Raw genomic sequence first — 19,437 nt, 5'->3', positions numbered from 1 at the left:
AGTGCACTTGAATTTTAAAATCTACATGGAGCATTTTTTAATTTATGTATTACAAGGTTAAAACACGCAAATTATTAATAAATCTTTCAGAGAAAAGATCAAATTGCACGTGATTGCTATAGCATTATAAACAGCCGACTCGTCAACAGTTGTTGATTTTGTCTGTGTACTACTTCAGCCTATCTGATCCACTTCTGTCTTAAGTTTATAAATGTTATGTTTTTACCTTGAGTTACTCTCATATAAATACAAAGATGACAAAAAAGTTAGTAACAAACCTGAACTAAAGCAAAATAAATGCATTTTAATCTTACAGCACTGTCATATTATGCACATAACATGGACCCCCCCCCCCTCCAAAAATATTCATATAAAAAAACTTAATAAGCGTAGGGAAAATTAAATCCCCATCCTGAAAGCTAGTTCATTATTTCAAAGCATAAATGAGCGACTTCATGTAAGCGGCGGCAGCCAGGGATGCGTACGGTTGCCATTCCTTTCTGGAGCCGCTGGAATAATCGGAGATCCCTCGAATGATGATAAAGCTGTTATTTCGGTTCCCTTCCAACGATTCCAAAACCGCAGTGACGTCACTGTCGTATGCTCGGATGCCGTTTATTTCCGCGAATGACTGTCGTAGACGGGGGCTCCTGGAGACAAGTTTACCGCTAGCGATCACCCCCAGGCGGCAGTTGCTCTGTCCTACCCGGTAACCTTTACCAGCGGCCGGATGCTCCAGTTCTAAGTCAGTTCCGTTGTCGTCTGTGTAGAACAGTCGATCCGTCTTCATTGGAGGTCGGTGGAAGTTAGATTCCTCGGTTTGGAGGATATCTTTGGCGTCGTTCATGTAGCGGTCCCACGGCCTCTGTGGGTTGGTGTCCCTCTCCATGATTTGTTTTAGACTGACGGCGACATCCTGTAGCGAGTTGTCACTGCAGTCCCATTCCCGCGTAGAATAATTGTAACCGTTTGCGTCGGTCATCTTCTCTATCTTATCACAGTACATGTAAATAGCACCGTTCTTTCTGGAAGGCACAGACACGACCACATCCCCCAGACGCACGTGTTGATTGCCGTCGGAGTAATGGGGTACCCCGCTTCCGACACCCACGATTAACACGTGGTGGATTTTGCTGAATGAACCTTTATTTTAAAAAAAAATCGCACGACAACTCTTAATCAATATTTTTTTCAAGTTAAAAGATTTAAAGAATTCAAAAATAACTCATACCTAGAAGTCTTGTAATAGTGTTTTCTGCACATATCCTTGCCTCCTGCTCTGACGAAGATTTACGAGATACTTTCGTTGAAACAACTTTGAACTTTCCTATTCTCCCCAATGTATATACTTGAGACTCGCCTATATCAACAAATAAAGATGTCATCTTAGGTTAAATTTGACATATTATAATTGCTCATACAAAAGGTGAACAGATAAGGGCGCATATAAAGAGTATGATGAAATGGAATATGTCTAGATTAATTTTATAGCAACCTTCTGTTTTATATTTCACATATGTTGTTTTTTCTTCAATCATGGCATCCACAGCTACTTTCTCGCAGAAAAGTGACGTCACAATGGCGATGGTTGGTTGTTCAGAAGCCTTTAGTTCTGGCATGTGCTTGACGATTTTTACCTCTAAAATATTCATCAAAATGCATACTGACAAACACTAAACTATGCAATTGCACATTCTGGATATTCTTAAGGGTTATTTGACTATTTAATATAAAAAAAATAAATGTCAAACCATGTTTGATAATTTCCGATTCTTGGCTCTTTTGCAGTCTCATCCAATAGCCACCCTCCACCTCCTTAATCAAATTCTTTTTCTGCATATCTGATAAAAACACCAGAGCTGCCATCGTATCTGACTGCTTGATTTTACAGTATCTAAAATAAAAAGTAAATGTTAAAAGATTTTTAAAAATGAAACCAGTAGACCAAATTCCATTCAATTCAATACTTACTTAAACATTTCTGCAGTTTTCACCATATTGGGATATGCGTCTTCTAGACATTGCAACATTTTTTGTTTCTTCGCAATCCATAATAAAGAGTGTTTGATTCGTTTCTTTTTTGCTTCCTTTCCAAAATCCTTTTCTGCATCTATTAAAAAAAGGTCATGAAAACCAAAAATTCCATTATATTAGATTATGCAACTTATTCAGTTAAAATGAATTAATACAAACCCAAAAGTTCTGCAAACTCCCATTGCCCACGTGACGGGGTTCCAGTTGAGACTGCCAGACAGTTTATGTTGAACTGCTTACTGGGTGGAATCGTCCATTGGAGGAAAGCACCCACTCCGTAATTAGCACCACGTCCCACTTCGATCTTATTGTTCGCCCAGTTGACCCAAAAATATCGGAATTCCTCCTCGGATAGTACATTCATGGTCATTGATTCGACCATGATCGGTCCGCCGGCTCCGTAGCGGATGATTGATTTTGTGTTTCCGTCAGTTCCGATAACGATTTCATAGGTTTTGCGGTCTACGTCACCATAAACTGCGCTTAGTGCGACGTGAGCGTCAGCAGCCGCCTTAACCATGAATGTGATGAAGGTTTTGTTGTTAATTTGTACTTCTGGCACAAGTTGATATGTGTAAGACGCTGGGGTGAACACTGATGTGAAACTTTCTGAAATCATCATATATCTCTTTAATTTCCAATGCCACAATAGATCAGGACTATATATACATTCAAAACAAAGCATTATTTGATTTGTCATATTGTTATAAAATGAATACATTTGAAAGGTGAAACGTGGATTTATCATCATTGATTGATTGATTGATATCGCATATGTTAATGTACGTCTTTGGTAAAGATTAAACCGTTTGATGTTTGAGCTCAGATTGGATGACTGATTTCTCGACCAGAATGTTTATGATTATATACTACTAATGAAGGAGTACATGTCATATTTCAGTACTAAGGAATCATTTTTTGATTATCATTAAAGGATCATTATGGTCGGAGCGTGATCGAATAAAAAAAGCTACAAGGGCCTTTATAATGTTAATTAGATTTAATCACCCTCCGACTGTGATGATATTCAAAGAATCTTTTCTTATTACTTATATTTATATGAATATCAGAAGCTGTACGATTGAATGTTAATTTATTGACATTTTCACGGGGTTTTTTTGTTTTGTTTTTTTTTGGCATTCCGTGTAATTATGCAAACCCCGCTTGCATCCACAATACGTCGATCATTTGCGTCATTGGTGAAATTTATTGGAATATAATTACAAATTTGATTCGTGTTGTTACCACAGACTAAAACACTAGAAAATGTAAATTTATACTAGTATTTCTATCAAATGTGTTAAGCCTAAGAAGTTGCTTATTGTGGGAATGTTGAAGTTCGGATTGAAAAGACCAAGTTATATGTACTTTGTTGCCTTCCGGTGCTACATACTACCACTGTGCCAGTTATCGGCTAAAATTTAACATTTTCTTTTCATATTTCCCTATTTCTTGATATTTTTTAATAAAACTTGACATACTTTAAATGGTGAACTCCTTATTTATGCAGCTATTAGGTTAAATCATTATTTATTCTGTTTGTGTGCTTTTTAGTAAGCCCTGAATTTGCCGAGATTTAACGAATTGCTGTACCAGTTATCAGCTTCGCGATAATAACATTGTAAAATCCATGTACATATTGATAGTCTGCAAAATGTACTTTGAATTATGTCCCTTTTTGGATCAGACTAAAGGTCGTAGGGGTTATGATATAAAACAAAACTCATAAAATTATTCGTTTGTTATCATTTGGTAATACTCAGTCAAAATCGTAGACTATTTTATGCATAATATTGTGCAACCAGGCGTTCAACTGCGCTATGAATTTCTCAGAATTTAGTGAATTCCTTTTGTTTCTACATGTTATTTGTAGTGATATTATATATCTAATCAAATAAGGGATATGATAATGTATCACAAGGAGGTTATAATCTGTTTTTAACTTATTATGTCACTTCTCCCATTGCTGAAAGTGCAAAAATGTAAATCAGCGGTAAAAAATGATCGTTTAAGCTCATGTTTAAAACAGTCTTAAGAAAGTTTACAAGCAAATTTACTTTTCTTTTTTCAAAACAAAGGACTGCATTAAATAATCTTGGATAGTCTCGTGCTATAAACCCAAGCTCTCGGTCTAGCCGATAACTGGTCTTAGCCGATAACTGGTACAGTACCAGTAGTGGTGTGCAGTATATAATGTATTCGCATAGACTAATATAGATTGGGAAATGGTGGTTAGTTTGACTCTGATATATATATATATATATATATATATATATATATATATATATATATATATATATATATATATATATATATATATATATATATATATATATATATATATATATATACACACACTAGTGTATATATATATATATATATATATATATATATATATATATATATATATATATATATATATATATATATATATATATATATATATATATATATATATATATATATATATACACACTAGTGTATATATATATATATATATATATATATATATATATATATATATATATATATATATATATATATATATATATATATATATTGTGGGGCTGGTACAGATACGATATACATGTACGATAATGGACCCACTGATTGGAGGGATTGACTCCTCGGGTGACGGGTCTTCTGTCTCTTGAACCTCGAGCTCGACCCTCTTGATGACGTGGTACACCTTGAGGAGCACCAGGGCTTTCTTGATGAATCCAATGTAATCTGAAAGCAAATTAAACATAACGTTTATATAGAAAGCACTTTATTACCGAACTACGTTTGTACTTCATATTGCATTCATGTGAATTATCAGAAATATAGCACACACATTATGATTGTATTTTATTGCGTTAAACACTAGAGTAAAACTTGCTTATTGCAAAGATGAGCGGACTTAAGGGGGAGTTGTTGGGGTTGGGTTATATCAACCACTTCAACCGTTATTTGTAATATCTGTATGATGAGTTTGTAACAATAAGTGTAACGATTTTGCATTTTACATGTTCCTTTCCTATGACTATACCGAGTGTGGTACTCATATGCATGTATATTATTTTTTCAAACCAATGCACACACAGCACGTGAAAGCTATATTAAAATTTTTATATATCAAGGAGGCAATACATGTACTTTAATTCAAAGGGCTTTGTTTTTCTTTCTGACTCCAAATGTCGGGGGATCACATATTAGATTTGCATACTCTTTGGAAAACTCGATGGGTTCATGAGTTCCTGGAAGTAATCCGTGAACGTCTTCTTTTTCACCACCCCCTCAGCCTGTCCCCGAAACCAAAACCGCAGGGTCCAGTAATCCTGTCAACGGAACCATTCACGTGTCACTCAGAAGGTAAATGCAGGTAAAATAAATTGAAAGCATATCAACAGATATCGAAAGAAAAAATGAAAAAGCGCACTGAATGCGGGTAGGCATTTTGGGTAGGCGTGACACGATAAAAAATTGAGTCAGTGTGTTTGAAGTAGTTTGGGGAACTTGTTTGCGGAGATATTTTACCTGCACAGATTGATTGTGTTGTTCTTCGTTGACAAGGTAGGCAAGAAATTCTAGGCGTCCCTCGGCCGGTTCCACGTCTTTCAGATCTGGAAATACGAGACTGTCAAAAACAGTTGATGTAAAATGAAATGAAACTAATACTATAATCAGTGCATTTGATATAAAGAACAATCATTATAGTCTTGATCGAGAATATCACTTTCAGCTATTTCAACGACTTTCCAGAACTTTAATACGAGACTGCCAAAAAAATCAAATGTTGCAGCATAAACTACAAACGCATTGATAAATTTTGTTTTTATCTTAATAGGGAAAGTAATTTCAAATATAAAAATAGATTTGCCTTGTATATTTGAGTTCAAATGTAGGCTGAATTTGGTGCAATTACGTGTAACTGATTGATTGTAACTTTCGATAATTGTACATGTATTCTGTCATATTTACCATAAACACAGAACATATTCACAAATCATAAACTACAAATTAAGACTGGGGTCAAAAATATTTTTTTTATTTACGTTCATGGTAACAAAATTATAGGTCACCATTTTCTTTCATATATAGTCACAACAATCAACAAAGGAGATTTCATATAATCACATGTATTGGTGTCAAAAGTTATATATCAATCAAAACTTTTGACATGAGTCAATTTCGATAATCCCTACATGTCATTCTAACTCGTTCACATCTCTTAAAATCCCTGTTATCTTCTTGCAATGGACAGTACACTTATTCGTCAATTAGTATAACTATCTACAGTACTATTTGTTTCGTTGGTGTGTCAAACTTACTGTCCACTGCTTTGGCGATAAGTATTCCTTTGTGGGGGCCCCCGGCCACGTGAAGTAGTAATTTGTCGTCTATTTCACTTCGGAACATCCTCTCCAGCCGCATCACCGAACGCCCGTCACGCTTCGCCGCCATCATCACAACCTCTACAGGAGAATTCACAAAAGTGAATCAAAGTTGAAAATATTGCATCAAATGGCATGATGACTTTTAATTGAACATTCTTATTAGAAGTGAGTGATTCTAGAAAGTTGAAAATCTGTATTTTGGTTTCAACTTCAGTTCGTTCTATGGGGACACCGACAAGAAGAGGAAAATTAGCTATTAAAAGTTAGTTTTTTATTTAATTTTTATTTTTATTTGCCTAATTTTGTTGTGTCTTTGATCTCTTAGAGTTTCGCAGATGTTAACAGTGTAATTGTAGCTGTTGCACTCGACAGATGGCAAATGCAGCGACATGCAAGAGTAGAAAAATCTTCAGAGGTACGCCGCTAGCATGGACCTTGCATACATGGATGTCTAATAAAGAAACACCAACGATCTGTCAATTGAACCAGCTAACATAATGTACAAGCCTAACAAACTGTGTGTTTAGTTATTTTAGACGAACAGGTGAATAAATAGTATTATTTTTTATGCCCAAACATTTCAACTTGTTGGAAAAAAATTACAGATAATTGTAAAGTGAAGTAAAGAAGTTCTTAAAGTGACCAAACATCAGTGGCTGTGCACTTTGAAAACAATAAGTTATACATAGGGCTGTGTAATGAAAATATGTACAGGGTTGGGAATTCTAACGAATGTAGGCAATGAGTGTATCTTACTATACCGCACATTTAATCAAGAAACAAATGACACCTCATAACCTAAGGGGTGTAATACTGGTGGACGTTACATGTAGTAAAATGTGTCCTCATTATTTATGAACTGAAATAAAAACATTGAGAATAAAACCAAGTCATTTCATTGTAAACACATAAAAATGGATTTAACTGCAAGTTAGAAGTTAACGCTTTCATTGTCCATCTCGTTTAGTAGCAGTGATAATTTGTTCGTTAATAACTGTCATCGGTCGCCCGTGGGAAAGTCTGAACCATCCATTCATCCATTCTCCCCATGCCATCACTTATCAACACTAAGTTCTGTCTCGGCTTTTACGTTGAGGCCAACGAAGTATTATTTGGGTTCTAAAAAAATCGATATGATCTGACTCCACTTGATCTTTGAGGGAATATTTACATATTAATCGAAGCATACCTCCCCCATGGTCACTTACCTTCAGAGTCACCCATCCTTCCTCCCCTCCTCTCGCTCCAACACTGTTGTACTAGTGAGAGTGAGCGGTGTATTGACTGACCTTCGGCGGTGGGGGTGTGGTCGGTCTATGATAAATTATGTCAATTTGTTCATTCTGCGCCGGATTTATGATAGTCCACACGTTTTATTTGTTTGCTTAAGATTTTAAAGGCAGTTTTTTTTTCTCTTGGAGGTCTACGTCTACCCACCCACACGAAATCGAGTACCGCCGATAAGACCGGCGGAAGACCGACTTGGTCATATGTAGCAGGATAGGCAGACATGCATGCATGAAAGAAACCAATGATCGCTTGACAATTTTAACCTTCGAACTGATGCGTTGCTGTTATAAAAACCAGCAGTTTCACTTTCATGTTAAAACCAAAGACAATTAAAACTAATTCTGTCTTTAATAATTAATTGATCATTCAACAGAACGGTCCATTCATACTTCATGATATTTTTGTATGAGAGAGAGAGAGAGAGAGAGAGAGAGAGAGAGAGAGAGAGAGAGAGATAGGGAGAGAGAGAGATAGGGAGAGAGAGAGATTTTGATAGATATACATATATAAAATCAAGATTATTTAATCGATGTAGTTTACATATGATAACATTACCTTTTTTATACACACTTTGGTGAAATAACCACTTCTTCATTAAAGCTAAAAGTTCATTTAAACATGCATATCTTAGGCATTTTTTTTTCAATAAGAATATTATAACATCATTTTTTGGACATGTGCGGATCAAGAAAAAATTTGCAGGGGGTCCGAATGATAACCAAATTTTATGATTGCCAGGAGCCTATTTTGGTATAACTACCTAAATTTCCCGGTAGCAGGGCTCCAGATCCCCTTCCTCACCTGATCCCCCCCCCCCCACTAGATCCACCCTCTTTAACTTTTATTTTACATCGGGATCGACATTCGCACATTGTTTGGGTGCAGAGAACGGAACACAACGGTCAACAGACGACGATACGATGGCGGAAGGGGACGGTGATGATGTATGAACCGTTATTTTCTTTTAAAACCCATTGTTATTGTTTAAGTAAACTATTGTGAGATAATCGTGTCTATAAAGAAACGATGTACTTAATGTTGTATTGTATTTTGACAGAGTCCCAGAACACGAGCAGATAAATTGAGGAATGTTTACAATCAAAAGTACAAAGGTATCGTTGACACAACAGTCACACGTGCAAACAAATGACCATTGTTTCTTGAACAATTAAAGTATGATTTGAATGAATGCAAAGGGTACTTTGTCAAACTCTCTAGTTTTAAAGCTAAGAGGAAAAAATTGAAAATGTACTAATTTTTTATGCCATCAATTTTTAAAAAACTGTTTGATTTATCTTAGAAAGTTCTGGCTTTCGCCAACTGGCATTTACACCAGCAATATCCGTCTCCTTTCAAAGATGGAAATATTCAAAATAAATGAAAATAATTTCAGTATGAGAACACAATAAAATGCATCATGACAATTCAGGGGAGTGTTTAGAAAAGGGAATATTTGTTTGATTTCTGTAATAAATTCATCCCCTGATTGATAGGGTTTATTCAACCTGCATACTATGCATCAATTTTAAACAAAACAACCCTTGGAAAGATATTAGTGGAAAAAATGTTCACAGCCACATGTTTATTTTTGATTTGACAATCATTTTTTTAAAACTTCAAATGCTTTCTTTATTTTATCCTGCCTGGACGTCAGTAGCAAATCTTTTAAGGGGCAAAATAACACAGTACCCTCTAATGTAAAGTTTGTTTTGTAAACAAATTTTGTTTATCATTTTCCCATTGAAGTACATGTATTGTGTAATTTGACCAGGAAAATTACTGCAGTGCCTATTATACACATATACTAAGCTAAACATTGTTTTAAAGCTTACATTAAATTTGATATAAAATTGGACCAAGCAGCTTTAAATAATATGAACATAATACTGATATATGCTTTATCCCCTTGCAGCTGATGAATTTGTGAAGAAAGGTGTTTATGACCAGAGAGATGTGGACAACATTAATTCAAATGATTTATATGTCAGTCAATTCATACGGAAAACAGAAACAATTCAGGATGCAGCTGACAGGCTGCATGAAGCTTTGAAATGGAGAAAAGAAATAGGTGTCAGGGGTGAGTACCGTTCTTTGCCTTTTACAAAGTCAGGATTCTACCAAAAATTTTCTCTCAAACTCATTGGAATATTTGATTATATAGCCAATGATTTCTGCAAAACGAAATAATACGTATATATATCAACCTCTCAAATACTATACTCTGTCCTAAGTTTCTGCGCACTTTTTGGACTATATTTCAATAATGAAAAATTACCTTTGTGCCCTAACTGCATTCAGTAAAACGCAAAAAGTCCAGATTTACTGGTTTGAAACACCCTCTCCATTGCCTCGATTAGATTTTAATAATATCCAAATATAAAAAGGCTATGGGAATTTTGCATTGCAATGGAGATGAAAATTAATAGGATGCTAATGTTAAAAATTTGTGTGAGTTTTCTCGAGTACTTTTGAATAGAGAAAAGATGTAAACATTTCCCTTTATGAATCTCCGAAAGAAATTGGTTTTTCATGCATTCCTGTGTGTTTATCTGGGTAAAAGCAGAAGAAGTATCAATGAACAAATCTTGAATTCTTCCCCTTTTATTGATTTTAATTGTACTTAATTGACATGTACGTATGTTAATTTTCATTAAAAATTCCCAAAAAGTGACTGAAACAATAACTTGGTACAGACTTTTGTCCATTATAGTCCAAGGAGAGTATTATAGACCATGGTTTATAAAACTCTTCAGAGATAAATTATCTGCCCAAGTTATTGGAATTGTCCATATTTGTATGATAGTTTTTATCTTCTTGTGTTGTATGTACTGATCGACAAATGTTCTTTTTAATTCATGGTTCAATTAAGTCAACAAATTCTTGAATTCTTACATATAGACTTGACAGAGGCATCATTTCCACAAGAGTTCTGGGATATAGGTGCCATGTATTTTCATAAAACAGATAAAGAAGGGCGGAAAATTAGTAAGACTCCAAAATCGTTATTCAATATTTGCATATGATTATTTTATATTTATTATGATTTATGGATTCTTGACAAAAGCACATTTTTCTTAATTATCTTTTTTGTCTTTTGATACTCTGCATGACACAATGCATGTATGTTTACAGTATGGCTAAAAATAGCAAAACACAAAAAAGACCCTAATACACTTCCATTGATAAAGAAGTTCTTCGGCTTTTGTTTTGAGACTGCATACAATGAAAGTCCAGAGGATGAACTAGTGCTGCTGTTTGATATGACAAACACAGGAATTTCAAATCTGGTAATTAGTATGACCTCTACAGATCCATGTTAATTTGTATAATGTTGAACAAATCAAATGCATTTTCCTTATTTATACAATTTTTGTGTTCCTGGTTTGCATTATCTTTGTTTATATGAGGAACAGGAAGTACTAATTATCCATTAATTCTTATAATCACTAGGATGTGAAATTGTAACTCCAAACAGACTAATGTCTGAAGAGTGCAGGGTTTCTGCTTTTTAATTGAATAAATCAATGGCAATCATATCAATGATATCATACAATCATTGATTTTCTTCCTGTTGTAGGACATGGAAATGATCAAATTTGTCATTACTTCCTTCAAAATTTATTATCCTGCTTTACTTGGTAAGTAAATCAGCGTTTCAAATTCCAGAGAAATGTGTCATCACTATGTGTCTTAATTGTCCTTCCTTAACTTATTGCTATGTCTTAAAAAGTGTTCCAATTCTTTTAAATGTTGTACTTCTTTTAAAATTACCTTATCAAATGTATGTACATGCATAATCAAAACAAACAATTGATGTAACTATTCAATCAATTTTGATTTTGAGATAAAATCTCAAGATTTAGAAGCATATTTCTTCATTTCTTTCCATTGGAAATTTTTAGATCATCTCTAGATCATCAATTTACATTTATGATACAAAAATCTGGATTATTTGCAGGCATAATCACAGAATATTGAAGTGAATTTTCGTAGAATTATTGATATTTGTAAATATATTTAAGGCTCAAAGGAATTCTCACGATCCATTGAAAAAACTTTTGGTGAAGAAATCTGAATTTGATATTTTATATTCACTCTGTTTTAGGATACCTTCTGATCTATGAAATGCCATGGTTGTTTAACGGTAGATATTTTATTTTATTTGATGTTGCGAAAATATTTTAAAAAATATTCACTGTGGAATCATCATACTTGTGGGGAACCAATGTTCCCACCAACCTATATACAATGATTTGTCCAATATTTATTAAAATTCCTGATTACACTACCAACAAAATTACATCACTACGAACCAGGAAATTTTGGCTATACCCACAAACATTGACCCCCACTGATAAAAATGATTCCACAGTAGATTAAAAGAAATCAATTTATCAACCAAAAACATATTTGTATATGTTAATTTTTGTTACATGTAATTTTGTTTTCATGTGATAATTAATCCTATATTTCAAATTAAATAACTGACATCTTCTTTTCTTAATTTGTTTTGCACTCTTTATGAAAGATCAGAATGATATAATTGATTTTTTTTCTCAATATGATAGCTGCATGGAAAGTTGTGAAAACCTGGTTAAGTCCCGAGGCCCAGAAGAAGCTGAAATTTGTGAATAAGAGTGATATACAGCTGTACATAGCCAAGGAGAACCTACCAGAGCATATGGGGGGCACTGTAAGTCACACAAAGCTTGCATTCAAGCAATATAGACATATAAACAATAGTTATTTTTTTTTAAATTAATAACAATTATCGTAAAGTCTTTGAAAGAACTATATAATTCACATATATAATTCGCCATTTTTTAAAGTGTTTTGGGTACAATAAAATGTTATGTTATTTTTTAGAAGAGTTGATATAAAATATATTTTTCACCTATTTATTTGATTTACTTGCAGTTTATGACGTCAGAAGGGACGCTATTACTATAATTCAATCAAAATCAGTCAATAATTTTTCTCATCTCTTTACGAATGCGAAACAGAGAGCGCATGCTTGAACAAGGAAAAAATTTTTGTCACTTATTAGTCTTGGCTAGATATATCTCTGATTAAATTTTTTTGTCAGTTCAAGCATGCGCTGTATGTTTTCTGAAAGAAAAACTGCTTTAAAACAAGCTGTTTTATGCTAAAAAGGCGGGAAAAGGTTGTCTTTACAATGTAATATTTATAAATTGTGGGCACTTGAATCAAAATGCACATTAAGTAAAAACATCACATACATGTATATAATATCTGTACAAAGAAAAACAAAGAATCACAGTAAAATGATGATATTCATTTTAGGGGGCCATTTTAGGTCCATATCATATATAGTCCTTTTGAATAGAAATTTTACTCCAGCAGTTTCCAGAAACATGCAATGAAAAAATGGGATAAAATTTTGTTTTATGTATAATTATGTATAGGCACCCTCCCCCCCTTTGATCTAATTTCTTTGGCCGAAAAAGTGTGTACTATTCATAAGACTTCACAGTAGCTTTCAGGTCCATGTAATTGTGATTGTAACTTGAAACATTTCTTTTTCAGGATACATATGAATACAAATATGTACCTTCAGAAGAGAGAGAAAATGAGGACAATCAAAATAGTGATGCATCAAAGAAAAGGGTAAGTAGGCATGCTTCTACCTGTATACACTCATATGTTTTATATTTGATGGATTCTATATGATTGAAACCACATAAAATGCAAAGGAATTTCAGAATTTGTAAACCATACATTTTGTGGAGCACATGGTTCAGTGGTCAGAGGTGTTAGGAGTGGTCATGTAGGTGTTTGGCCAGGAACCCTAAGGAAGCTGGTTCAAGCCCTGCTGTAGTGAATTGATGTTGTGTGTCGTGCCTTTTATCTACATTGTCTCAGTCCACATAGCTGACATTAGGTTAGGCTTATGCTTGGAGTTAACCTGCAGTGCATTTGTGTCCCATCCAGGGGGAATCAAAGGCTCTCATCTGCTTAGCACCACGGAAACCGTGTATAAGCACCAGCCCTATGCACCTTCATGGCTTGGAGAAGGATTGAACTTTTTATTGTTTAAACTATACATTCACAGAGAATACCTAGAAGAGTAGTTCATTTTTAAGTTTTTGTCTGTTTAGGTAACATTTGCTGACCAGGATTCACCTTTGTATCAAAGCTTCAATGCAGATTCCATAGAGAACAGTTATGTCAGAGTGGTGAGTACATGAGAGAGAGAGAGAGAGAGAGAGAGAGAGAGAGAGAGAGAGAGAGAGTGTTAAATTTCATTTGGATTAAAATGAGCGAAACAATTTAGGTCCTTTGACCTGGAATTGGAAAAACAGACAGTATAATTAGGAAGACAAGCTGTGTGTTACGATATTGATAACTCGTATTACAATGAGCAAGTTCAATTTCAGAATAAGAGTTCCCTGAGTAACATAAACAGGAACGCAGGTCCTGGAGGGGGAAATCAAGAGGGAAACTCGTTCATCGGCAGACTTCTTACCATTAGGTCAGTGCCCCTGTTACTCAGATATTTTGTGGAGAGATGTTGAATGTTGCATGTGTTTGTTTTTGTTTATTTCAATGTTCACATGAAGTTACAGTTTGAATTTAATAGAGATTAACTTACAAACTATACAAATAAGTACATGTACAAATAATCATTATACTGAAATATTTTGGTTTTGTAGTCCTGCAGAGGAACTAAGGTTTGTCACAGATGAAGATGGCAAAGACGCTCATGATGTCATTTCCCTTAAGAACACGCTGCCATATCCCATTGCATACAAAGTACACATGTCTAACTAGTTTTGAATACATACATGTATGGATGCAATTTTTTCTTTGAATAGGACAAAATTTGTCTTTGTGCTGCTATTTAAGTGCATATACCATACCTTTTTATTTCTAGGTAAAGACAACATCACCAGAGAAATACAAAGTTCGACCAAGTTCTGGCATTGTGAAACCAGGGTCTATAGAAAAAGTCTATGTTTATCTTTATCAAGGTACAGTGTAAAAGTCCTGAGTTGAATTGTCTCCCTTCGTATGTAATCCTTTACAATATATTTAATTCTTATTTATACATTTTACTTCAATTGAAAAAGAAAAGGAATAACCTCATACCAATATATTTTGATACACATGTACATGTCAGAAAGGTACACAGATGAATATACCATAACAAAGATTTACAGTATATGAAAACATTGTGCAATAAGATAAACAATTTGCCATAAGATAAACAGTTTGCAATATAAATATAAACATACTGTAGATTCCTAATTAAACGCGAGGAATTAATATCCATGTAAAATTTGAAGAAGCATTCTTTGTGGATTTTAAAATCTCGCCAAATTTTCTGAGAGTTGATAACTATAAGAAATAAGGAGAAAAATTCCACATCATGGTTTTATATTCTCGCGATTTGATACAAACCAGCAGGATTGCGGAATTAAGTACTCACATAATGGAATATACAGTAGTATTGCAACATCTTATTCTGTAAAGTATGTAATGAGATAATTAATAGCCCATATCTTCCATGTTTCAGAACATCATCTTGGAGTGGACAAAGACAAATTCTTGATCATGGCTGTAGAACTTAATGGTGATCCCCCGGATAATATGTCTGAGTACTGGAAAACTGTTCCCAGGGAAAACATCATGGATCATAGGTACAAAAAGATACAATGTTCCAATGAAATTTTATATCTGGACCCTATAGCATTATCACACGGTCACAATCCTATCACATTTACCAAAAATGAAATTTTTTTAATCAGATCATCAGAAAAAAGAGATGCATAAGAAATGGTTTTGTGTTTTGTTATTATAACAGAACAACTGAAATATCAGTTTAACTGCTATCAGATTAAGTGGAACCTGTGCTACAATTATAGTTATTAAACATGTACATACATTTATTCATTTATGTCAATTTGATATTTCTGATCACTGGAACCTTAAAAATTTATCATGAAAGAAGAGGGGAAAAGAAAAAAAAATAGCCCCCCCCCCCCAAAAAAAAAAAAACTGGGTCAGCAACATATTAGCAGATACAGAGGAAAAGCCTTATAGTTGTGTTCTATATAAAGGAAGGAAATTGGGTCTATGAAAGTAAAGGGGAAATATGGGCATTATAGCAAGGAGTTACTGTATTTTTTAAAGTCTTCTTTATATTTTGGTAGTTTCACAAAAAAACACTTAACAGTGAATTCTGTTGTAGGTTACGCTGTGTGCAAGTGAAGCGTTCGGACAGCAGATACTCCAGTGACACGGTATCCGTTCTCTCTGCTGATGACCAGATTACAGCCCTCAACTCCAAGGTATGTACCATTCTTGTAACAGTGACAGCAGATAATATATGTATAGATCCAGTGGAGGAAATAAGAAGGGGGGGGGGGGCAACTTCAGTCCCCAATGGGAAAGGAATACACGATTCAGATTTGTTAAATTTGTATATTAGAGTTACCTAAAGAAGGTCATAGACACCCCCTTCCCTCCAGGGAAAATTTCTGAATTGTGCCTGTAATAATGTGTGCATGCATTCTGTGTTAGGAGAGGCATGATGGTGGATATTGATCAGCAAGCTTTTTCATGTCAAAGAGGAAAGAGCTTTTAATTGTTTTTTTTTTTTTTAGATTTTTTATTTAAAGACTTTAAAATCAATATAACCATCATAGAACTGTAGGTAGCGGTAACAGTTTGCCTTCAGAGCTGTACAGAGGATTATCTGAAGCCTGTGACCTTGTTATGACTCTAGGTCAATTCCACGAAGGTCAAAAATCACTTATTGATCTCGATTCTCAGAATACCTGAGCATGATATTTTGTTGTTTGATATTTCTAATTACAGTACAATGATTTGTGTAATTTTGATTTCAATTATCAGATTTTCAAATAACCGGAAATATTTTTACCTAATACAACAAGTTGGAGCAGCCAATTTAAAATGTTTGATATTGATAAATGTCTGTCTTTGTCGAAATGTAAATAGATATGACTGAACACATAGCCCATATCATTGTGTTGGAGGCTCCAATAATTATAGCCATCATTTGTTAAGGATTGTTTGATTTTCCCACGAAATGTCCTGCAGGCATGTCATCGTTCCCTAGGCAACCAAACAAACATATTTACTTGTAGTGAGTAAAATGAACATGAAGCATTAGTGAGAGAGGAGATTACAATGACATTTCTGGTCATTAACCTTTTTCATCCTGCATCTTGTCATTTCAGCAAAGAGTAATTAGTGCAAACTCAGTAGAAACAAAAAGACTCCCAGGTTTGAAACTACTCCAATTGCACTGCTTGAGAACTTTTTTTTTCTCTCAGGAATTCATTTCCACTTCTTTTTAACAAAAGGGGCAATAATCATTGGATTTAGTGCTACGTAATGGTTATCTTTTCCTGGATGCCCCACTTTGTTATTTCCCAGTAAATGTGCTGACTCCCTCTGGGGGAACATCTATTAGGAGTTAATGTAATGGAAGATGATCCTTATCTGTACTCTGTATGCTCCAGAAATGACATTATATTAGAGTTTATGTTATTTTAGCACCCTCTGTGAATAAGTAATAAGTATTCTTTTGATACGTGTTGCAGGTTTTTGCTTAATTTAGTTACAAGAAATCACAATGCATCGAACAGAATCTGGTTTGCCTCTGGCATACTGTGGAATTTTTTTTTTATTTAATGAAGCATTACGGTTAATGATTTTCTTATCTATCAGAGTCATTCAATGATTGATTTATTCTTATCTTAAAAAAGATGGCATTTTTTATAGCAAATTAACAGGAGTTTAAAGCAATATGAGCTGCATTTTTCATGTCTGAAATTCTACAGCAAATTGCAATTTTTCTTTGCAGTGTCAAAAATAGTTATGGATTAAAAACGTCGATTAGTCTTATTTTTGTGGTAAATGCTATTCATAGGCTCATATTGAAGCAAAATTACTTTCTTGTCATCCTGTACAAAAATTGATTTGCTATATATACTCCATAGTACGTAACTCTCTCTCTCTACAAATAAAATGGTGATAAAATGTAACAATTTGTTTAATCCTATTTATACATGCAGAATTCTCATAATAGGACATTTTTGCAGCGAACTGAATTAATGAAATAAAAAAAAAATACAACTCTTATTGCTTTTCACAATTGGATTGTAATAATTTAAGCTTCAGATTTGAGATTATTTAATTTTACAGGTAGACTCACTAATGGAAGGCCACCTCGCTCTACAGAAATCCATCAGACTCCTGATACTGTTACAAGTGCTGACACTCGTTCTGTTCATTGTGTTCATCCTCTACACGTATTTGTATGCCAGTTCAGGACCACCCCAGGTCAAGGCCGAGGAGGGGCCACAGAACTCCTCCACCGCTGACCGCTACTGCTCAGGGACACTCTTCTAAACAAGACACCACCTTAATCCCACCGAACATGTCAAATTTGATAAAAAAAAAATGAACTTTAAAATAGAAGAATTTTTTTTTATCGAAATGAAAAATAAACTGAAATTGGCAGGATTCAATTCAAGAATGTTTTAGTTCAGATGAAAAAAAAATCACCCTCAAAATTAGTTTGATTTATTGATGCCTCTTTAGAAATTATTTTAATGAACATCTGTTTAAAGCTTTGTGATTTTCGAGAAATTGCAAATTTTTGGGTAATGCTTGCAGGGTACATATTATGTTATGTACATCTCACATCTGTAAACATTGCTTCGTTATTTTATACCTGGCTTTTAAGACATAACAAGCTGTGATATTATTTAAGCTGTTGTATTCATGTTGTTACGTTGCTCAATTTGATGAGAAAAAAATAAATAAAAAGAAGGTTAGTTACAATTGTTATGTACTGAATTGTGTTCGATGGCAATGGAATTGTTAGCGCAAATAGTCGATTTAACCGTATGTATAATTGTAGTTTCATCTAATAACGGTTTGATTATGAAATATTTTATCATAAATTTTGATGTAGGAAAGGTCAAAGAACGTTTGTTGCAACGCACTTTGAATTGTCTTAATACAGGATATTTTTAAGAAAAGGTTTAGTTATTTCACTAATTTTTTCTATCCAATCAAATGTCGCGTTACAAACAGAATTAAATCATTGTGATATATATGTTTTCTATTCAAAGTTGGTTAAGTGTCTTTATTGAGAAAAATGTTGATGTACACTCATAACGCACTTTGAAAAAATAATTTCAAAGTGCGTTGATTTTTTAAAGTGGGTTGCCACAAAACGTTACTTATAACTAAAAAATAACGAGAAACTGAAAAATCCTCAGTGGCTAACGAGTTATAACGTGTAAATATGAGAAAATTTCGATTTAGGACGAATTAATAGAATAGAATCACACTGGGGAATTTTTGTCTTAAAAGACGTATTTGAAGGAAATTATATAGAAAAATGGAGAATTGCAATATTGATTCAGATGTGGGGAATTTCCTACACCGTAATTACATAAAATGGAATAACATGAAGCGAAGAAGAGGATGGTCTGACAGAATAAAAAAAATGAAAAGTAGCGCACAGGTAAAATAAACCCAACACGCATGTTGCCACGGCAACGGAATGGATAACATGGATTTAGAGAACTCTGCAGTCTTGTACACCGATAAAACGCCACAACCTGAGAAATTAATGCGACAAGATCTTATTATAACACAGCATTTGGTTACCTGGTTGTTGTCATTGTGTACATGCTGTCTTCTCTCCACAGAAGAGACACTCTAATCAACT

The 19,437-nt window shown here is 34.0% G+C and overlaps 2 protein-coding genes across 3 annotated transcripts; one reads left to right on the top strand and one right to left on the bottom strand.

The window, feature by feature from the left end:
• Positions 1–284: 284 nt before the first annotated feature.
• Positions 285–7,924, bottom strand: LOC105324890 (uncharacterized). Of its 2 annotated transcripts, XM_011424125.4 has the most exons (11): positions 7,622–7,924; positions 6,348–6,491; positions 5,554–5,639; positions 5,243–5,354; positions 4,642–4,764; positions 2,194–2,643; positions 1,972–2,110; positions 1,752–1,894; positions 1,496–1,639; positions 1,232–1,360; positions 285–1,143 (listed from the first exon to the last, which is right to left on the bottom strand). In XM_011424125.4, the coding sequence occupies exons 1-11, from the start codon at positions 7,635–7,637 to the stop codon at positions 428–430; spliced, it is 2,202 nt and encodes a 733-aa protein (XP_011422427.2). In that variant the 5' UTR covers positions 7,638–7,924; the 3' UTR covers positions 285–427. The 2 variants fall into 2 exon arrangements, with proteins under 2 accessions (XP_011422427.2, XP_034301229.1); XM_034445338.2 differs by lacking the exon at positions 7,622–7,924 and having other exon boundaries at positions 5,554–5,653; positions 6,348–6,487.
• Positions 7,925–8,508: 584 nt separating this feature from the next.
• LOC105324887 (motile sperm domain-containing protein 2) lies at positions 8,509–18,532 on the top strand. Its single transcript, XM_011424119.4, has 16 exons — positions 8,509–8,647; positions 8,761–8,815; positions 9,616–9,780; positions 10,602–10,688; positions 10,836–10,990; positions 11,281–11,341; positions 11,809–11,847; positions 12,272–12,396; positions 13,251–13,331; positions 13,823–13,900; positions 14,102–14,196; positions 14,378–14,477; positions 14,599–14,695; positions 15,241–15,364; positions 15,916–16,015; positions 17,898–18,532. Exons 1-16 carry the CDS (start codon positions 8,624–8,626, stop codon positions 18,102–18,104), a joined length of 1,593 nt encoding a protein of 530 aa, XP_011422421.3. The 5' UTR covers positions 8,509–8,623; the 3' UTR covers positions 18,105–18,532.
• Positions 18,533–19,437: the final 905 nt, after the last annotated feature.

Source organism: Magallana gigas, chromosome 2, assembly GCF_963853765.1.
Source record: "Magallana gigas chromosome 2, xbMagGiga1.1, whole genome shotgun sequence".
Classification (NCBI taxonomy): Eukaryota; Metazoa; Mollusca; class Bivalvia; order Ostreida; family Ostreidae; genus Magallana; species Magallana gigas.
This window is presented reverse-complemented; position numbering and strand designations above follow the sequence as displayed.